Source organism: Halyomorpha halys, unplaced genomic scaffold (genome assembly GCF_000696795.3).
Source record: "Halyomorpha halys isolate HHAL.00 unplaced genomic scaffold, Hhal_1.1 Scaffold116.1, whole genome shotgun sequence".
Classification (NCBI taxonomy): Eukaryota; Metazoa; Arthropoda; class Insecta; order Hemiptera; family Pentatomidae; genus Halyomorpha; species Halyomorpha halys.
Window position 1 is genome coordinate 981874 of NW_027105704.1, and position 22506 is coordinate 1004379.

General features: G+C 28.2%; 3 protein-coding genes across 8 annotated transcripts in view; 1 reads left to right on the forward strand and 2 right to left on the reverse strand.

Moving 5' to 3' along the window:
• Positions 1-7754, forward strand: part of Epg5 (ectopic P-granules autophagy protein 5) — a 36998-nt gene extending 29244 nt beyond the window's left edge. For both annotated transcript variants that reach the window (XM_014416201.2, XM_014416202.2), the window contains 6 exons: positions 843-1054; positions 1996-2220; positions 3011-3218; positions 3331-3531; positions 3712-3849; positions 4495-7754. In XM_014416201.2, the coding sequence (XP_014271687.1) occupies positions 843-1054; positions 1996-2220; positions 3011-3218; positions 3331-3531; positions 3712-3849; positions 4495-4723 (1213 nt within the window). In that variant the 3' untranslated portion in view covers positions 4724-7754. The remainder of the gene's footprint in view (positions 1-842; positions 1055-1995; positions 2221-3010; positions 3219-3330; positions 3532-3711; positions 3850-4494) is intronic.
• Positions 7755-8819: 1065 nt separating this feature from the next.
• On the reverse strand, positions 8820-13789 carry LOC106677996 (putative GPI-anchor transamidase). Its single transcript, XM_014416253.3, has 2 exons — positions 11909-13789; positions 8820-9239 (listed from the first exon to the last, which is right to left on the reverse strand). Exon 1 carries the CDS (start codon positions 13633-13635, stop codon positions 12655-12657), a length of 981 nt encoding a protein of 326 aa, XP_014271739.2. The 5' UTR covers positions 13636-13789; the 3' UTR covers positions 8820-9239; positions 11909-12654.
• Positions 13790-15046: 1257 nt separating this feature from the next.
• On the reverse strand, positions 15047-21899 carry aay (phosphoserine phosphatase). Of its 5 annotated transcripts, none has more exons than XM_067053182.1 (7): positions 21743-21761; positions 16652-16769; positions 15991-16141; positions 15785-15919; positions 15567-15712; positions 15335-15496; positions 15047-15252 (listed from the first exon to the last, which is right to left on the reverse strand). In XM_067053182.1, exons 3-7 carry the CDS (start codon positions 16122-16124, stop codon positions 15161-15163), a joined length of 669 nt encoding a protein of 222 aa, XP_066909283.1. In that variant the 5' UTR covers positions 16125-16141; positions 16652-16769; positions 21743-21761; the 3' UTR covers positions 15047-15160. The 5 variants fall into 5 exon arrangements, with proteins under 5 accessions (XP_066909283.1, XP_066909287.1, XP_014271741.1 ...); XM_067053186.1 differs by lacking the exon at positions 21743-21761 and adding an exon at positions 17307-17417; XM_014416255.2 differs by lacking the exon at positions 16652-16769 and having other exon boundaries at positions 21743-21899.
• Positions 21900-22506: the final 607 nt, after the last annotated feature.

The window sequence follows — 22506 nt, forward strand, 5'->3', positions numbered from 1 at the left end:
CAAAAGGAAAACAAAAACATAAGTGTAAAATAACAGGGGTATAAAATGTAAAAAAGTAAGATATAATAAGAAAAATTAAAGGTAGTAAATAGTAAATGCAAAGGGTAATAGTAACAGATAGATAAGAAAAGAAATATTAAAGAAAATACAAATAAAGAGATGTAAAAAGAAAAAAGAATACAAATCAAATGATGAGACAGAATGCAAATTTTTATATTTTATTTAATATTTCTTTTCTTATCTATCTGTTACTATTACCCTTTACATTTACTATTTACTACCTTTAATTTTTCTTATTATATCTTACTTTTTTACATTTTATACCCCTATTATTTTACACTTATGTTTTTGTTTTCCTTTTGTAACTATGTGTTTGTATCTTTTTTAGCCCTGACGAAGCCCTGCAACGTGGGGCAAAACGTTGGCTCAATAAAATAGTATAATTCTACTATTTGAGTTTTTTTGACCGCACCCGGACCATATTCCTTTCATCTTTACACACGGTCAATCAACAATCTTCCAAAAAGAATAATTCTTTAACAAAAAACCTTTGGAACCTTAGTTTTTAAGATACAACTTATTATTTAGAATTAAAACAGATTGTAGATTTTAGATTTTGTATAAAAAGAATTTTCCAGACTAGGTAAAGTATAAAATAGGCACTCCTGTAAATTGTTGGATTCACCTTTATTCACTTTTTAAAGGATACCAACAATATATAATTCTCTAAAAATAAATTAATTTATTAATGCAGATTAACTGCTTCTTGCTCTGAATAATACTGGTAATCCTAATTTTTTACTTTAAATTTTTACAAATTTTGAGTTTTATAATTATTGTAGGCTTCTCAAGCATGCTGGAGGATTTATCAGAACTTCTGACGGATCAAGTCCTCCTGCTGTACCTCGAAAAAGACAAATCTATTTCAGGGCTTGCGTGAAACTTATGGTATCCTGTTATAACCGCTACAAGCAGGCTTTACGTACTGATCTGGATGCGCTGTCATCTACCATTGAGGACCTCCTTACACAAATTAACACAATTGTACCGCTCAGTAAGTTGGAAAATTTTATTGGCATTTGTTTTATCCTGTGGATTATTTTTAAAAATTTACTTTGAATTATTATTGATATGTTTAATATTCAGAAAAAAATTATATCATTTTTATCAGTTTATGAATTTTCTTTTAAAATAAATTCACTGAAAAAAAAATATGACATAAGACCTAGACATAGAAATATAAGGTATCATTGTTGACAAATAATAGCCAAAAGCAACTTCCGGTTTCCTAATTCCATCCTCTTTAGCATCTTCCCAAGTTTACATTTAAGATCAATTATTACATCTTTAATTTTCTCTGTTTAAATTTGTATAACTTAAATCATTCTTCCCATAGACTTTTCACGTGTTAAAATACTTTTTGGGGCCGCCCATAGCTCAGTGGTTAAGACACAGTCTTACCAATTTGATGTCTATTTGGGGTGCCGGTTCGAATCCGGCCTGGGACGTCGACTTTTTTCATTGCGTGGCGGTCCCACAAAATGAAGAACTTTGACCCCCAACCATGGTTAGGCAGTATAGGACTCCAATGGGAGTCTTGGCCGGAAAAAAAAAAAAAAAAAGTACTTTTTGAAGTGAAAATTCTTTAGGTGTGGTAGAGCAAATTGGCTTGGATCAGAGGAAAAGTGAAACGCTTCCCCTTCTCAATAAATACAATAGTATAAAATTTATATTAAAAGTATTGAATAAAAGAGATATTTAGTTTATTTACAGAGATTTCCCTCAATCTAATTTCATTTCCTAATCCTGAAATGATAAATGCTATAATAAAAATTTTTTTCACTACTAATGTGCAAGAGTGTCATGCATATTTTATTTTATAATTAAGAGTAAGTTCCTGTGCTAAAGAAAAACTAACTACAGAAGAAAATGATTATTTATTTAATATAATTTTGTTCTCTTATTTCCATAAAATATTTTTTATTCCTCCTGCAGATCCATATTCCGGAGGTGAAGCTGGATTATACATCAGTGAACTACTCACATTACTCAGTGGTCCATTGGCAAAAGCAACCCATTCAACAATACTGTCTTGGTTGGGAAAGCGAGGAGACTGTGTTGTAGCCAAGGCTTTACTTAGAACACTTCCAATGTCAGTCCATGATGCTGCTGTTCTTGGCTCTATAATGGAAGCTACTTTGACTTCTGTATTTAATGATCGTAAGTTATCTATAGGTTTATTATAGGAGAAGATGGTCAGATGATGTGGTTACTAAAGAACACAAATCAGTAAAACTTATTTTATTAGTGCCAACAATTTGGCCAGAATTTCAGATATTCATCAGGGTGACTATTGCAAGAGTTGATAAGTTTATTATTTGACCAAGCATAAGGGATGTTATCTTTCAATTGGACAATTTGGTATTTCATCTGTCTGTTATGGGATTAGTACTAAATTTATTGTTTAATTTTTTCCAATTTAGCATTTGAAGTTAGGAAAAATTATATATGTACAGGAATTTTTAATTGGATCAAGATAGCATTCATTTTAATGGCCCTTCCTCTTCAAAAATTTGTTCGACAGGCTACCAATAAATATTCGGCCTATTGATCTGATTTTATGATAATTGAAATAAATTAATAAAAATTTAATTACATCCACTGTTTTGTTTAATGATTTTGAATAACAGTTTTATGTTGCTAAAAAGCTTTTTAGGGCTTTAAATAACAATATGATTTTTTTTCTAAATTTGTTCAGCATTGTTTCTTAGTAAAGCAAATAAAGCATTCTGATTTTTGATCCTCCACCATATTGTTTTAAGGTGGCTGATGGGATTTTGGTATAAATTAAAACTTTCTTACTACTCTCTTCTTTATAAAAAGAAAAAAATAGTTTTATAAAAAGACCTTTTTTAGTGAAAAGCAGCCAAAAAAATCTTTTTAAAAGAGACAATTATAACAGTTGATGTATATTTTACATAATGTTTATTTTTTTTTCTCGGTTTCAAAGAAAGTGGAGGTGACTGGACCAGTGTCCTCAGCCTGCTGCAAGACTTCCCTCCTAAGCAGCCATTGCTGACTGAAACTCTAACTAATGATAGATGTTTGTTATCTCTCTACGCATTCTTATCAAAAAGATTGCCAGTTCTTACTGACCTTGAGGAAGAAGCAACCATTCTAAGACAGCTGACAATATCTCTTACAGCTTTAAAATGCAGGTCATTATTTTCTCTTAACTTCCTATTTCTCTTTTTTTCATATACAATATTAAAAAAAAAAATGAACCTTTAAAATGAAAACATAATCATTATGATTTAATTTGCTATTTAGTGCTGAGATTGAAGCCAAAATTATTCCACTGTTTTACTTGGGGCTTCTTCTTGGAGGACGTCAAGCTGATCACAATCCAGAATTGACTTACTCCCAGCTTAAACAGATTGTTGAAGTTAGTGAAAACTGGGCTGATCACAAATCACCCTGGGGATTTTTAGGGACTATAGGAATTAGGAAACAAGTTCCCATATCAAACAGGTAATGTTCAAGTACTAAAGTTTTATTTATAAGTTTGGTTTCTCTGTCATTAATGCAAGCTACAGATTAAATTTATTTCCATTTTCAACTTTGTATTCTATAAACTATTTACCTATTCTATATCCCTTATACTGACTCATAGATCTTGTAGTCATTAATCTTAAGAGAATATTATAATAGGTGCCGAGTGATGTGCCGGGTATTCGCTGCCTTAGTTCTCTGCCAGTTCCCGGAAAGGAAAGGGGAACTAAACATTGACCAGCCTCCGTTCATCAGAACGACAGCTCATGCTCCGGGTGGTATTACCTCCAATAACATGTTTGTATCATTTTTATACTTAATTATTGAATACCTAGTTTTGAATGTATTTAATGTTGGTGTAACATTGTTAATTATTAAAGCTGCTATTAATATTATACATCTGATTTATTTTTGATTTCCTAAAAAAAAACAATAAATCTGGTCCATCCATCGCACAACTTTTACTTACCTCTCTGCTTTGAGATGAAATTAATCCTTGTACACTTCAAAACAGCTATTTCTTTATTATTCAGAATGAAAATACAACCAGCAGGCGCATGTGCAATGGATTTTTCTGTTTTAATGCCAATTGGATAACTGTTTTCATATCACCATAGTTATTAAATAATTGTTTACATATTTCATTTTACTTAAATTTTGATAAACTGTTATAATTTTATTATTCTGTCATACGGTTGCAAAAGAACTGTTGAAATTGGAGTTAGTCAATCAGTTAGATCTAAGACTAAATGGAAAGTTAATACTGGAAAGTATTGTAACAGTGAATAATAAAAATATCTGTTCTGAAAGGAGCAATGTTTAATTTCAACTTAAAATAGGGTGGTATGTGAAAGTTATGGGATACCCATGTGGTACAAGATTTGTTTTCTAAATAACAAAAATGAAATTTTATGTGAATTTTAATAATGATAAAATTTGTAGGGAACTTGGCCCATGCAGCGAAACCATCCGTTGTATGTCATTACTGGAATGTCTTTCAGGAGACAAGGCCTATTCAAGCTTCCAGCTAGCGATCGAACGTGCTCTAGGGCTGATTCGTGGACCTGACAATTCACTTCACAACGCTGCCACCATATTTTTATCTATTGCTGGCCTCATGTTTCCCGAACGCTTTGTCACTGGAATCCCTGTGACTCAATTGGATGTGTAAACAAGTTCCTTTCTATTTTAATTTTATTGGATTTCATAATTTAGGCTGTGTTTTCTTTTGATATTTTATTGTTCTTATTATTTTAGTTAATACTTTCTAACTTTTATAGTGTTCATTCTTTAGGTTTAATGCAATTTGTTTCTTTTCTATTCTAACATACTAATTAAGCACTGAAATCAAAAAAGCTACTACAAATTATGATATGTGATAAAGGTGCCTCTGCTAATAATTTTTTTTTTTTAGATTTATGAAAAACTTTGGTGGATAATTGAATACAATTTTTTACAGATTTTTGTGAAAAATATAATACAAATGGTTTTGGTGAAAGTTTCCCTTAAATCTCTTTGTATTTATTTATCGTTTATTTTGAAAACCCAAAAAGGTTTGTAGTTTAAATAACAAATTTATTCCTTTTTCTGAAAATCATTTAAGTTATACTTTTTTTTTTTTGTAACTGAATTCATTTTTTTATGATTTATTAAATGTAGACACTAGAACCTTGTTGGTATTTTCAATACTCTTCACTTATTTTATTTAAAAATGAAAATTTGTGTTCAAGGATGAATATTGAATATACCTACAAGATTTCATGAAATGAAATCAATAAATCATTTAATACATATTATCTGATTTTAGATGTTTTTCTTACTAAGTAAAATAATTTAATGGAAATCTAATTCACCATTATCTTCATCATTAATTAATATCATATATTTAATAAACCAATTATGTGTTTAAATATGAGGTATTTGGTTTTATATGTGTATATATATTTTTTTAGTCAATAATTATTGTGTTGTATACTGAAATATAGGTATAAAAATATAAAATTAATCATTTGTTATGATACGCTATTATCATTTTGAATGATTAGTATAGCAGTGAAATTTTTTTTATCATCAAATATGCAGTTATTTTAGTAGTGTTAAAATGTGGTTGTACTTGACATTTTAAAATTCATTTTGAACATATTGAAACATTAATAATTTCTGGGGCATGAAAAACTATTATCAGAATAACTAAGTTGAATTATTTAGTGGTAAATAAATAGTCCAGTTGCAACTTTCTCTAAATTTATCACTACTCTTATGGAAAAAAATCTTATTTGTGTTCTGTAAGAACCTTAAAAATATAAACATTTTTCCTTATATATTAATTATAATGTTGTTGGTAAATCTATTTATTGATTGGTAATAAATAATCAATCAAAAGCAATTAATAATTTTTTTTTGTTTAATATTTGTCCTTCATTCTATACTTTAAATTAATAATACGTTTATTGATAACTTATCCAAAATTGAAAATTACAGCAGTTCTCAATTCTTAAATTTATTTGAAATTATTCTGTTTGTGACATTAAAATTTTAAGTTTCATTAATTTGAACTATGTGTTTAATTTATATGAAGGATAAATGATGCAACATGTACATTTTAACCAAACCATGTATATTAATTTTTTTTATTGTTTATAGTTATGAAATTGGTTTTTAATATGTTAATTGCATTGTCCATATTTATTAGGTAAAGTGAATATCATTAGAAATTTCTCTTATTTTTAGAAAGAAAATTGCGTCTAAAAGATTTAAATCACATGTAAACAAATTTGTTATAAATTTTTTTCAGGCTATAATTAAGTTAAAAGTGCAAATTAATTAAAACAAATTTAAAATTAGCTTTTGCTATAAAATTATAATTTATTTTTCTTGTTTGTGTTTAAAGCTGTAAAATCCCTAGATTATCTCATGTTTTGTCTTAATTATAAAGCTTGGAGAAAAAAGAAATCCGGAATAATTAGTTTGATGAATGAATCAATGTAAGAAAAAAATATTTATAAGAAAAAGTAGAATTTTTAAAATTAACTAGTTTTTATATTATTAGAATTAGTGTAATAGCTATTTGTTTAATATTAAGTTTTGAATTTTCATTCTCTGATTATTTTACATGTAATTAAGTGCCATCATATCATAAATCTTCGATAAGGATCTCAGATGATGTATGAAGTTCGCAAATCTTCTATGGGTTACTATTGAATCGGCTTGTAATTTGGTCTTTTCATGGGATTACAATTTTTGTGATGCACAATCATTAAATTCAATTATCACTGTTTAAAGAAATATTTTATTCTTTCTTGTATTACTTCCAGTCATTGCACTTAACGTATATAGAGATAGTATTTACTATATTTTCCATTAAATTTTTAAAAGTAGATTAATTGAATAGTAGTACCTCATTGTATTTTCAAAAGCCTTTTTATGATTGGATAATTTGCATATGAGTGCACTTTATTGTTATTTCACTATGTATAAATCTAGTGTCACATGACAAAGTCAATTTTTTTTTTTTATAACTCTTTAAAACGTGAATTTATAACACTTTTAATATATCCCTTGTTAAAAGAAAATAATGTCACTTATAATAGTCCAAGATAGATGTACTGGTTTTTGAAGAATTAAATTTTTTTTTTCAAGATTTAGAACGGCCTATTCTGAAATGTATGTATCACAACAGAAAATTGTCCCTTGCTTGCATATAAAAAGTTTCACTCTCATAACTGACTAATAATTGTAGTGTATTTACTCATATTTTATGGTTGCCTCTTAAAACTGATATTGCATGTGGCACATCTTGATATATTTAATTATAGTATATAAATTTAAATGTTGATATTTTACATAATTGTTGTCATTGTTAATGCTTAAATTTCAAAGTATAGAAGAGTCTATGAATTATTTTTGTTAATAGATCTATATTTTAGAATTTGTGTAACACTTTTTAGTAATTGAAATTAATTTCTTTTTTAATTTATATACAGATTGTAAGGGAATCCTGTCCTTACAAGTTATTAATTTATCCTAGTCCTTTTGTGATTTTACAAATAAGTTGTGTGTATAATGGGTTTGATTTGAATTTGTGTTTTCTTTGTACTTAATACTTTTCATTGCTCAATGTTTTTTCTTTTTTTTTATTATTATTATTATTTGTGTTGTTCTATTGTGTTATGTAAAAAAAATAAATAAATAATTAAAAATTATTGAATTTTTATTTTATCCTCTTAAAATGCTTTAGTTTAACATGTTGACTGCCAACTGTGAAATTAGTTTATGTAATTGCCTAGGGCACCTTGTACAAATTATCTTCTGATTTATTTACTTGCTATACTTGTGAAACTAGCTAGTATGCTATTTGAATAATGTGGATAATGTAAAACAAGATAATTTGTAGTTGTAATTATACAAACTAGACAATGACATGTGCGAGTATTAGAATTCATGTTAATAATATCTAATAGTTATTCCAGTGAAAATTAAATCATTGGCTGGGCCTCACAATAATTAGTGCACACAAGAATATCTTGAATGAGAATAAGATATTATTCACCTCAACACTGGACTAAATTAAGCAATAAAAAGCGAGTTTTTATTTTCTGTCCTAGCAGTTAGTGAATAAAAAAGATAATTAAAACTTTACCAAAAAAAGTCTTAAGAGAGAAAAAAAAGAAGGAATTTATGGCATATTGTCATTCCCTCAGTTTTCCTTTTCTTTCATTCAAAACTAAACAATTGAAGGTTACACTATCTGATGTATGTTTATATATTTTACAATATTTCTATTAGCTCTTGTTTTATTATTAACACTTTGTAAATTTAATAGGTGTGTTTTTAAACTTTAATCTTAGTTAATGCTTTAATAAAGTTGGGTTTAAAGCATCTTTTGTTTGACTTTTAATGATTTTTCAGTTTTTTTTTACAATGATTCTTCATCATGAAGTTGTGATCTCTGTTAAGACTTCCTAGATTTAATTCATTCTAAATTTTTTGATGGAATAAGTTTACTGGAGTACCAGGTCAGAACTTAAGAAGGAAGAGTTATCAACATGTTGTTTGTAGTGAAAGTGAGAAAGGGCAATTTATCCTGCGGATGTCACAAATAAAGTCGCACTGGTGGGTTTCATGTTTATTGATAAAGAAAAGGATATACTTTTTTTATAATTTTATTGATATGACGATTCTAAATCCAACTTCTGTCAATAATATATTTGTCACTAAAAACAAATATATACAATACCACTTGTAAATCTAGCATTAATTTATGTCCATTTAAATTAAGATTTGTTTTATTACTTAAATTTATTATTCATAAACAATTTTTTTTTAATCCATGGTATTTTATAAAACCAAAATTATATCCCGATTTAGTCCCAGTCATAGTGTTGCCCTTCATCATGTGATGAACTGCTACTGCTCCCAGCCCAACTATTTCTACTACCCTGTGTCAAATAAGTACCATCATTCTTATTTCTTGATTGTTTATTACGCTGAGAACTTGCTTTATATTGGGTTAAATGATCTCCTCCTTTATGCCATTCTTTTTCTGTCCCACGTTGGTGAGTTGTACTTCCTGTGCTTTCCAAGTCTTCTCTCATGTGTGACGATAAGTTTTTAGCAAGGACTTCATAAATAGATGCTTGACTATACCCATGTAAAACACAGATGAACAAAATAATGCAGAAAATCACCTTTAATTAAATAATTTGTTATTTAATAAGAATTATATGTTTAATTTAAATTAACAAAAATAATAAATTACAAGAAATATTTTAAAGAAAGGTTATCTATATATAAATTATTAGAGAATGTGGCCTCTCAGATGCTCTTATTATTCCAATCATAAATACAAAGATTTGATTTTCAGCACTCCTAATTTAATATAGAGAAAGGATCTGTGAATAAAGATCTACTCTTTATTACTAAAAAATAACTTGAATCAGCAGTATTACAGTGGAACATAATCAATCAAGGTTAAGATGAAGAACATTACAGTTATAAATAGCAATTGATTATAACATAACGCATACAAAATCAAATTAAGAAAACAATAAAAAATTAATTTAATAATTATTAATTGATCATGTATAATGAATGAAAAAAGGTGGCAGTTAAAAAAGTATGTTCCTTATACATTACAAAAACTATTTATTATGCACCAAAAAATTAATTAATTAATAGTTGACTTTTTCCAAACTCATACATATTCAAAATACACAGCTTTTGCAATATTAGCAAGCTAAAATTAACCAGGAATAAATGGTAAATGCAGATAGGAAACAAGTGAGTGTTTCTTCGAGATACCTGGGTAGTGAGGATCTAATAGAAAGCTTAAAACTTATAGATAACTTAAAAATTAGCAAATTATAATAATAGGAAAGAAATCCTGAGAATAATGGGTACTAAGATATGGTATTCTTAGGTATAAAAATAGATAATGGAGTTTACTCAAGAGCCAGAAACAATAAAATTCAAATTATTTTCCAGAAATCCAAAACATTGCTTATATATATTTTGTCTATATCAAGGCATGTTTAATTATCATCAATCATTTTTGATCACTGCTAAATGAAACAGGTCTTTTCATATTTAAATGTATTTTTTTTTTCCCAAAATTTGTATGTAATTTTGTCCTGTTTCCCTGGTCCTTAATAAAGAATATGGTAACTTCATCTATTATGATACATTCTAAGATTTAATTATGTTTTCATTACACTCTTCTTATAAAAAATTCATTGGCCATGGAGCATGGCTTTAACCATTTAGCGGTAATTTCTTTATTCTAATATCGAGCTAATTTCCTTCTTCTGATATAGAACTAATATCTATATATATTTTTTCCTAGGAGGTGGTGAATGTATTCTAAGTTGCTATGGGTCCTTCATACCCACTATCTTGCTGAGAGTAAAAGTCTCCTGAGTCCAAATAACCAAGTTTGCAAAATGAGTTGCATGTGTGAATACCTAATTGAAAACGAAATATTGTAAGAAACTGAAATTAGATGTTTATTGTACACTGCACTCAGGCTATTACAGCAACTTTTTAGCTAAGATTGACTAAACCTGAAGTTTTACTATCATATCATTGATTATACACCTTTTTTTTTACCATTTTCTCTAAAACAGCTTTAAAGGCCCAACCTTAGTATGTATATCAGTAGAATTATATTGAATAAACAAATACGTCGATCTGGTGGTCAAGCATGTTTCTGACCTAACCACCTCCTTGCAAACCGTTGGTCTAGTAACAGTACTTCCTTACAAAGTACTCAGACTCTGACCTTTCATGGGTTGTAGTGGTACAGATTTTAATTTTTTAAACAAATAAATTAAATTATCATTTAAATCAACATGCATCAGCAAATGTACAAACAATATAATTTGAAGAGATCATAATGAAGAATTATTGAATATAGTTAATATATACCATTAAAAAATCCAAATTCATAGCAGAAATATAAAAATGTTCATATATTAAATAAAATGGACTTATTAAAAGAGTGAAATTTACTCCATCATGTTAAGAAAACCACAATATAAAAAAAATCATTTATTGCTAACAAATTGGAATACCGAGTTTATTCATTAACAAATTGTAATTGTAAAATTGAATTATAGCTTATGTCTTTAATAAAATGAAACAAAAAAGAAATGATCAACAATAGATCACTCAATTTTTGATCCACTTTCCCAAACTTCAAGTAAATAACACAACAGTGATTTTTTTTTTTTTTAATGGAGCAATAAATTGACAGATGATAAATGCATAAAAGAAAAACTTCAGTAGGTCATTGATGAAATCAAAATGATAGGGCTTAGTGAGAAATAAAACATATAGTAAATAATTTTTTACTATTTTATGCAGACCAATGTTTCAGCCTGCATTTTAGGTCTCATCTCCTATATGCAAAATATACACATAAAACAAATTTTCCATTAAATATACTACCATAATATTGCAAATTTGTTTATGTAAAAAATAAAAGAAAAATTTTCGCAGATTACCGAAATATCATTACAAAAGTATGTCATTAATTATTTTCTGGCTGTTTTACATAACATTTGTCAAATAAAATAAATACAACTTATGTATCTAAAAGATTTCAAAAACAATATTACCAATTAATATTTAATATGTCATCACTTTAAAGAGTTTTATGGTATCAAAATCACAATAAATAAATTTTGATAAAATGATCAAGTTTTTTTAAAGTGAGATAAAATTAATTGAGATGTATGTAAGGGTGATTGGCAAAATATATATCAATCAAAGGAAAATTATTAACACTTCAATTTAGTATTTTAGAGTTAAAATGAACAGATCACAATGTAAAATGCAACTTCAATGAATGTTTACTTACAGAAACATTGGTCATGATGATTATTAAACCTAAATGCATCTGTGTGAAATCTGAATTTTGTTTTTATATAGATGGGAACAAAAAAGTGAAGGAAACAATTTGTTCTGCTACTCTTGGATCTGGCATATCCTTTTTATTTCACTGGACATGACATATGACTTGATGGGCATCAGGGTCAAAACATAGTGAATAAGCTAACAGAAATTTTTTTTTTTAATCTCGTAAGACTTTACACAATAAAATATGGAAATGGTAGAGCTATTAGAAGAAAAAAATCACTCATATTTTTAAAGCACAAAACTAATAAATTCATGTTTGAAAAGTATAAAACATGTTACATAAGGTCACTGAAAATGGTCGATCGATGACGTGCTAAATTAACAAAATTTCACTTCTATTAGTATCTGAAATTGAGATTTGTATTCTAAAAATAAATCAACAGAAATATTTATGGTAATTTATTTAGTAATATATAAAATAATAAAAAGGTACTTGCTTTATGAACATTTAAAATATGTTTTCATTAATATGTATGCAGCTAAATTAATATATTAAAAAACAAACTAAAACATTATGATTATTTGATGATAATTCCGTGGTTATTCAAATTCTAGCATAGTAGGGGAAACAATGATATACATTAAGTATAAAATAACACTCCCTTGAGACAAACTGGAATGGGTAAAATGAAAATTTAACAGAATCACATTCTCTTTGGTAATGAAATAATTACATGTAAATACTGTTTACTTGAAAAATGGTTGTTCCACATAACCATATACAGTAGAGCCAGTTTCTTGCTCACTAAAATTGCTCATCACAAAAGGATCGAGATCAACTATTGAACCAAAAGTAGCCCTTACTGGTCTGACAGCACCAAAAAAATCGGTAATAGGCACTTTACTTGTATCTCTTAAAAATAAATCATCTCTTACACCTACAGTTGAAATACAAACTCTCTTAGGACAAACAGCTAAAAATTCTGACATAGATTTTGTACTGTTTGGTTGAACACGTTCAAGAAATGCTAGAGCATAATATGTATATCTATCAATAATATATACTCCTATAGCTGGATCTACATGATGGGATAGTGAATCTTCTCCAACCAAACTGCTAGCAACTGCAAGAACATTTGGAGAGTAAAATTTTTCAAATAATGAAGCTGCTTGGCAAGTATCTATCATAAAGAATATTTCATTATATCTTCTTTTCTGCCACATCTGCTCCACAGCATCAGCTAATTCTTGACTAGTCACTTCTTCAGAATCTTGAAACTTTAAAAATCCATCACCACCATGACCAGTTAAGTACACAAGTACATTACTTCCTTCATTAGTGAGAAGCTGTTTAGACCTAGGTGTTCCTGCAGCAAGACGACCAGTTAATAACCTAACAAAATTCTCCACAGTGACTTCATAACCCCTATAATCCACTTCAACATCATCACCATAAACATTTATGTTTTGATTGGCATTGTTGAACACTGTCGCAGGTCTCGGATTTCTAGGATTACATGCCATATCATCAGCTATCATTAAAATGATTTGTGAATCTGGAATTCCCAATCTCTTAACACTTCTATAAATTGATAAAACATTAGCAACATGCCTATAGTTGAACCAAAATCTAGATGTATCAACTAAAACTGCCCAGTTGTTAGTATGTCCTGATTCACTAAAATTGTAAAGTATGGCGATTGAAACAAAAAAAATAATACACTTCATCTTGCAGGCCTAAATGCTTGTTCATGTCTAAATGTCACCACTAATTCTTAAGTATCAATTCCAAATATTGAGATCACTTCATTTCAAAAACAAACCTCCCAGCTAAGGTTAGAAAGTATAGTTGGCGCCATCTTTTAAAATTACAGTGAACTTATGAATAAGATAACATTTATATAACTGAATAAACACATCATGAATTTTGTAATTATGAAAATTGTCTTTCACAGACTATGTTCTTATCTACATCACACCAATTAGGCATAACCCAAAAAATGTCATTAAAAAAAAGTAGGATTTAAGGGATTTTAAAATTAGATCCAACCCAGTTTAAAAAAATGATAATAAATAAAATAGCTCTATTGATAAAATATGACTGCTAGGTTTAAATTTTTGGCGACAAATGTATATTAAAACAATGTATTCAAAAATCTTAGCAAAAAAAGAACATTTTTTCTTTATTCAAAATAAAACATATTAGATATAATTCTGGTTTCAAAAATTTTACCTTTTGGCCAACTTACATTATAATTCCTTGATGCAGATCATTTACTTTTCAAACTTCAACAAATGAATCTGATATCCCAGTCCAACAAATAAAAAAATTGCCCACTTAAGCTGTGAAATCTTGGAACTCAAAAAAATCAACAATCTAGCTTAAATACTTAAAATAATAATAAATGATTGATACATCATTTTATTTGAATCTTGTTTCAACCATCGTTTTGTAGGACACCTTATAATTTATTCTGACTTGGAGATGTCTCTACAATAACGCAATCATTTTTAGTTTTTTTAATTACATAAAATTTTTTGAAGGTGTTATGAGGCAGCTTAAGTGACAAAATATTTATCTTAAAAAAATTAAATTAATCTTGTGACAACAAAACATTTATGAACAAATCATAGTTGATGAAAATATAATTGTAATATTTTCACTGACTCAACAGATTTAGTGAGAGAGTATTAAAGATTTAAAGGATACGATCTGCATCTTAATGTTCAATATTTTTAAATATTCTTATCTTTTAAACACCCTGAGTTAAGAAACCACATACTGCTGAGACATTGAGAATAATTTACAATATTAAGTACAGAGTGGTTATTGGTTACCTTGATATTGATTCACATGGAGCCAGAAGTTAGTAACCATAAAAAAGTAGTGAATTTTTTGGGGGTTCTAGAAATGCTTTCAAGTGAACTCAGGGAAAAAAAATAAAAACACTACATTAGACCAACAGTAATTAAGATTTAATAACTTAGATCTGTACATTAAAAAACTTAACTACATTTATATAAGAATATAGTATAGTTGAGTCAGACTAGAAAATAAATTTCATTGATTAGCTCCATCAATATACACATATAATGTAGGTAGAAATAGTATACATTTTAATTATTGAAACACCAAATATTTGATTAGAAAAATTAATAAAAGTCATTGATTTATTTTAAACAATTACAGATATTGTAAAAACTAATAACAAGTAGGTACATGATTCAAAAGAAAAAGATCATTTTGAAGCCTTTAACTCAGTTCATCAATTAATTCTTGAAAGTCCGTCACATACCATTGAGATTTATTCTTTACAGCTTCTCTAACAACATTACCACCATAGCCTAATAGAGATACAAATTGTAATTTTCATTATTAAATAAAACAAATTTTTAAATTATGACATGATATTCCTTTGATAGATACCTATGAATGCATGAGCAGGAGGAGATGCTTCAGCATCTGTATTTCCATCTCCAATCATTACTATATTAGAATAACCAAATTTCTGAATCAGATGTTTTATCACCTCTCCCTTACCACCATCTCTACTAGTCAATTCATTTTCATCGAATCCAGCAAACTCCCCTAAAAATAATAGCTATCAGTAAGTTAAATTAATATTTATATATCATTAAAATTTGAAGTTGCACCTTACCACTCAGAAAAAAATTTAGTTTGTTGGCGAAAATATTTTCCAGAGGTATATTCAATTCAAGAGCAATAGGACCAATAATACCTCGAAAACCACCTGACACCAGATAGATTGGTACTCCCCTTCGCTGGAGGCAGTTGATCAGTTTTCTAAATTATTCATTTTTACAATGAAACAGTTAAAAAAATTTAATTAAGAAGGGATTAAATTAAATATCTTACTTTATATTAACTGAAAGAGAAGGAGGTTTGCTCCTGATAAATTCTTGGACCTGTTGCATTGAAGGTCGGATCAAGTTAAGTCTGGTTGAGAGAGATTCCCTAAAACTCATTTTCCCACTCATTGCGGCTGAAGTCCTTAAAAAAAGAATAATGCTTATAACCTATATTTAAGAACCTTGAGTTAATGGAAGAGTTAATGATCTTACATTGCTTGTATTTCTTTTCCTTTACCACAGAATTCAGCTAATTTATCGATAGCTTCTTCTCGTATGACGGTAGAATCAACATCAAAGCAAACAGCATCAGCTTTTTTCCAAATAGCTTTAACATTGGAGGCCATTTTATAAGTCCGAGATGCTAATAAAAAAAAATATAAAATTACCAAGAGAATAATTATTAATGCATTTGTGTTTATCAAAATGTATTAATAACTATACACAACTTAAAGATAGAAATTAACTTATATTGGGTGCATCTGTACAAGCATGGATACACATATACTTAAATACCATAAAAATTTGTTTATGAACCTTAATGCTATTGATTCAAGCTCAATAAGAGCTTATTATCATAATATATTATTTCCCTAAATAATATATAGGGATAATATTTCCCTAAGTATTCAAAGATCAAGTTAATATTTATACTAGAAATAATACTATATAAAACTACAACTATCTTAATGTTGAATCTTATCTTATTTTATTATGTAATCTAAAAAAGTAAATGCAGTTATAAAGGTATAATTTTTTATATATTTTTATAATTCTAAATAGTTTTGAAAACGTTTATCCATTAGATATTTTCCATAATGGCATTTACAATATGTTGAAACAGGTATTACCAATAATATAAACATATCAATACCTGGATTTGAAGTGATTAGATCGAGGTAATTAATTAGGAAACGTCAATACATCCTGATAAGATTTTTGAACCTGTGTTATCATTTAGACACTTGTTGATCTCAGCTGAACACACTGAACTGAGAAATGAAAAAAAAAATGCAAAGATATGATGGTTATCTAATGAAATATTAAATGTTACCCAGTATCTATTGAACATTTACGAGGAATTCTTTTTAACGTCATTTTAACAATCAAATTTATAAAACACTTTAGCTGTTTTATCAGGAGTCGGGTCAAATGGGCGGTTTCAGTATCGATTCAGTGACATCATTTGAAATCATGGTAACTATAGCAACACCGATTGGAATTTCTTCATTGTCTTTTTCTCTTCAGTAATTTTGGAAAATTGAGTTTAGCGACCATTTTAAAAACTGAATTATAGTGACTTATGCCAAGAGACAAAAAGTCCTATGGAGACTCTTAGTTTTAATTTGGCTACCAATGTAGTTTTAAAACTATTATTATTATGGAATATATAAATCTATTCTTAATTTTTATTACTCTTTTAATTTTAAAATACAGACGTATCACAAAACGTACTAAAAAACAAATTAGTTTCAAAACTGCTTATCAATGTAATAATGCCCTAAGAGAAATATTATGAAGCTGCCTACTTGTGATGATGTTTTAATAGTTAATAGATGGTCTACCAAGGCAGCAGCTCTGTCCTAATTAACAGGCATTAACTCACTAAATGAAAAAGACAACATGAGCTCACGGCTAGAGTTAGAATTCTTTTTAATGGTTATATGAGAAAAAAAAATTCCACTGTTCCACATCACAGTTTCGTCATTGATTATCAGCGGGGAATTAGTGTTTTCGAATCGTAACGTGATAGTTATGTATAACTTCCTTTTATCTAATTGCCCACGCGGTTATGAAATATATTGCAAAATCCTAAATATAAAGAAATAAAATAGAGTTAATAATAGAAAATAAAATTAATTACATTAGCAAAGTGAAAAAATCTGCATAATATGCTCTTTCACCACTTTCTTGACCCCTCTAGGTGCAAATTAATATAAAGATTATTTGCTGTAACACTGGTAATGATAATGGTGGAAGAAACTAGTAGTACCAACCCCTGGCGGCGACCCTTTGTTTGCTCCCCTCACAGCAGTGGTTCCCAACAGGCGGTCCGGGGACCATAGGAGGCCCGCGAGTCTTGAGTGTGGTCCACGTTAGGATTTGTACGGAATAATTGTTAGAACTGTTTTATCGTCTATCTTTCTTAATGTTCGATTGTTAGTTAAAAGTTTTAACAGTTAAATTATAACATGATATATAATAGTGCCTTGAAATGCTCATTTTCCAAGGAGGCGCATCTCCTTTGCCCCAAGCCAGGAGTGGGGTTGGATTGGGTATGGTTCAATTTCAGGCTTAGGAGAATAACCATTAATTACCTCAGGTAGGAATCGAATCCACACCATTCAAAACTCCAAGGCGTTCGACCATCTCTTCGCTAATATTAAGTCTTTTGTTCATTTGAGTTTAGTTTTGCAGATAATTTGATTATTTTTCATATCGGTATCGTGAATGTTCCAGAAGATAAATACTTTTCGAGTTATTCAAAAAACTAAAAAATTGAATGGGTTTTCACGGAATATTTGAGACTGAAGAGCACAAAATACTGATGAAAGCCCATTTAATTTTTTTTTTAATTTTCAAAAATTTAAGATTTCAAATGTTAACGAAAAAAAGGTCAAAAATGTTCAAATCTATTTTTCCCAAAAACATTAACTTTATAATATACTCTATCAGAAACTTTCAATAACGTTATAATTTCAGAGAACGACGCCTTTTTAACAAATTGTTAAGAATATCGTTGCTTCAGATCTGAAATTTGTAAATGAACTGGTCCAGAAATTAGGAAGATCTAAATTTATGTACTTTTGAACTCTAGAACATGCCGAAAGAATATTCAGACATTAAAAAAATAAATGGTTTAAATTACCATAGAAGTTGCGTTTATTTGAAATTGAGATATGATTTAAAAATTTAATACTGCCTGCAGATTCTTCAGTGTCTTATATTAACATTCAAAAAATCAGTATCGATTTCAATTAAACTTTTAATAAAATTTCAAGAGTTTTATCTTCGGTTAATCATACAATAGGCACACAGTCTGGGTGCGCTTTTTTTGTTATCTTTAATTTAAAAAAAAATCGATTTATCACACCTGAAGGAATACGATTCAAAAAGGAACTTGGAGAAACTTGATTAACTTGGCCTATACCTACCAGTATTTAGTAAACGAAAACCCAAAGTATAATATACATATTTACTGGTTTACATAATTTTATTTTTGCTGTTAAAACAAGTGATTTCTATGAGGAAGATATAGGATAATTTAGCCGAAGGCCATGCGTGAAGTGGGTAAAGCAGTTAATGTTCCGTTGGTTAATACTTTTAACAACAAATATTTTAGTATTCAATAAAATAATAAATTATAAAATTTTAAGCACGATATTTAATTATTTATATAAATACTGAATAATTTTAGATTATACTATTATTTTTGTGATTTAGGAGCAGTGCGAGTACCTTTCACTTACCAATTTTTGGAATATATAGTAAGGGAAAGAATTACGATCCTGTGAAATTTCGAATTCTAGTTCTCAATACAAATACACGCTTTGAGGTCCCTCAGTCCAAATAACCTAGTTTCGCAAAGTGGTCGGAGTATCTGAAATGTGAACACTTTTTCCATGATATCGGTCGACTAGAAGTGCCAAATTATAGATAGGATTTTTGCGAAAACGCCACTAACCATTTTGATTAAACTCGGCATATCGATGAACAATTAAATTTTATTAGCTCCCACTTATTTTCATTGAAGTATTATGGCAGAACTAAAATGACGAATTTTTAGAAAAATCTTCCTATAAATTACTTTTAATTTTGTTTATTTGACAAAAATAAACAGTTTTCATAGTAAGCAATAATAAATAATAGATGAATACAAAATATTAGAAATAAAAGAATAAATAATGGAGATAAAAGAAAACTACCAATATCCAATTCCCCGATTTAATTGCGGCTTCGTTTTCTTTTGTCAAACTGATGTATTCTTAGCAGGAAAAAATGTATAATCGTTATCTCCGCCTCGAGGAACTCTAAAATAAATTAATACATTTAGTGTTTTACCCACTTATGAATGACCTTCGAAAAAATTACCCTATATCTTCTTCAGACGGATCACCTGTTACATAGATATATAACATAAATAGTATGGTTTATGTATTAAATTTTTACTTCTATTACGGATTTTCATTAACTCAACTAGTAATCGTTTCTTTTCGTGAACTAATTTAGTAATCGTTAATGTCTCAGATTTTCATCAATTTTGCACAGGTTTTTTTGTAGGCGAAAGGTGTCTTTCGCAACTTTTACTGAAGAGACGGCATTTTAAAATCTATTTGCCTCAAATGATATTAGGGGTATTCATGATATTATGTTAAAATGTAAAATGTTTTACCATGTTAAATGTTATAAGTGTATTATTGTGAGCAGCCCTATTTAAAGTCATGTTAAATGCATAAGAGCTCCCTGCGGATTTTTTGAGCAACTTCTTTAGAAACCTTTCCTTCCAAAACTTGATGTTATTGTTTACTTCTAAAGTTTTGATTATAGTAATTTATTACAACATGCCTAAAATAAATGAAAAGTAGAAGTATAAAAGTTTGGCTACTGATATATTTTTTAAAAAATCCTAAACACAAGACAAAAGAAAAAACAATACAACACACAAACTACGAGCAAGTAACCTTAACAGACTCTCAACCATGTTGTATGTTATATCGTTTTAACATGGTAAACGAAGGAAATATTTCTCCATTTAACATGTTAAACTAAAGATCATGAATACCCCTATTGTTGGAATTTTTCAATTAGTATTAAAAAAAAGGTTGTGAACCGCTGTACTAACGTAATATAAACTAGATATAGACTATTTATTTGCAGCTAGTTTCCCCACTTACATATTTTAAATGAAATTATGTACGAAATGCCAAAGAAACATTGAAAAATGACATACTCACATATTTTCAATTTTCATTTAGTCAGGTTGTTTTTTCATTATACGATGTCTATTTTTAGTTTATATAAAAATAATTACAAAATAAAATTTAAGTAATAATAATAAGAAAATTGACTCTGTTAATAAAATTATTTTACGAGATCAATCAATAAAAAAGTAAACGACGTTTAGCGTCGAATCTAAAAAAAAAAAATGTATATTGCACCCATTATAGATTGCCAACCTACTTCACCCATTTCTTCAAAAAAAAAAAAGAAAAGAAAAGAAAGAAAAAGAAAAACTCTACAAAACAAATTACTAAGGAATTTCAGGTTTCAATTCTATAGGTATGGCCACCTCGTTGTAGCCTCAATTTATTTTTAGAAAATTTATTTCCTCAAACATTTAACACGACTTAAATCCGATTGATTCTTAACCCTTTCCAATTTAAATAGTTTTAATAAAACTGACTGCTTGGATGTCATCTCAAGTAATTGTTTTTTGTCAATTGATGGCTAATTTATGACAGGAGAATAACATGAAGCAGAAAGGGGATTAAGTGACCCAAATATGGCATAAATGTAGGACTCAACCCACGGATTAAAGAATAAGTGCATTTTGTGTTACATAAAATATATTACGTGAGAATGATTTTATTTTCAAATTAATTAACATAATCTACTTTACATGAATTATTATTCATACATTTTACTATCTACCACAATACATATACCATAGTACCACCATGGTAAACTATTTAGTTAATCCATGAACCAAGTTAAATAACCTAAAACCGATAGCAAAGAAAATAAATGTTATTTTGTATCTATATCTATATTTACATATCTATTTCGTAAACATAAAATCCAATTAAATCTTCAAGAATTTTGCAATCGATTAGCGTCATCTATATTTTATCAATTAAATATTTATATAAACTCTTTTCTCGAAATAATTATAAAACATTATCAACAATATTTAACAGATACATATTAATAACAGAATTATTAATAAAAATGGAATTAATATTACCGTTTGAACGCCTTATATCTACTCCCATTTGTTCAGAGCCTGCTTCATCCAACTGAACAACCATACTGGTTAGTCTTCGAGTGAGAATTAAGTTGTGATGTGTAACAGAGATTACTGGTTGTAAATTAAATGTTACGTTTCAAAGGTGGTTTTTAAGTTACATAACAATAATTATATAAGATATTTATCTCAAATCAATTCCCCGCAGGTTGTCGTCGTGACAAGAGACCAGAAAAAAAAAAATCATATATCTGGAATCATTCTAAAATATGTAGAATCTTAAACATTTAGATCCGAAAATCATATAATAATATTACATAAATCAATGTAGTTATTAATGGGTTTAAACGGTACAACATTGCCCCATATTAAGTTTATGTAACATTGGCCATGTAATTGGCAAATCTGTCCGATAAGGAAGCCAATGATAACGCAACAGTATGTACTTTTATTGTATAAACTTATTAATTACTTTTGGGTTATACAGGCGGAAAAAAAATTTATTTTAGGATAAGTTTAAAAATGTCGATTTTTTCTCTATTATCTTCGAAATTAATTTAGGAACTTCTTATAATTGATTTCTATTATTTAAAACAAACTCACTTTTGTTCACCCGTTTTAAAAAAAAAAAATCTTGAAAATTTTCACATTATATTATGATCTTTATCAAGAATTCTCTCAAACCAACTAAAGTAAAATTATTTTTATTTTATCAAATATTACTTACAATTTAATAATCGTTAACAAAACATTTAGAACTCGAT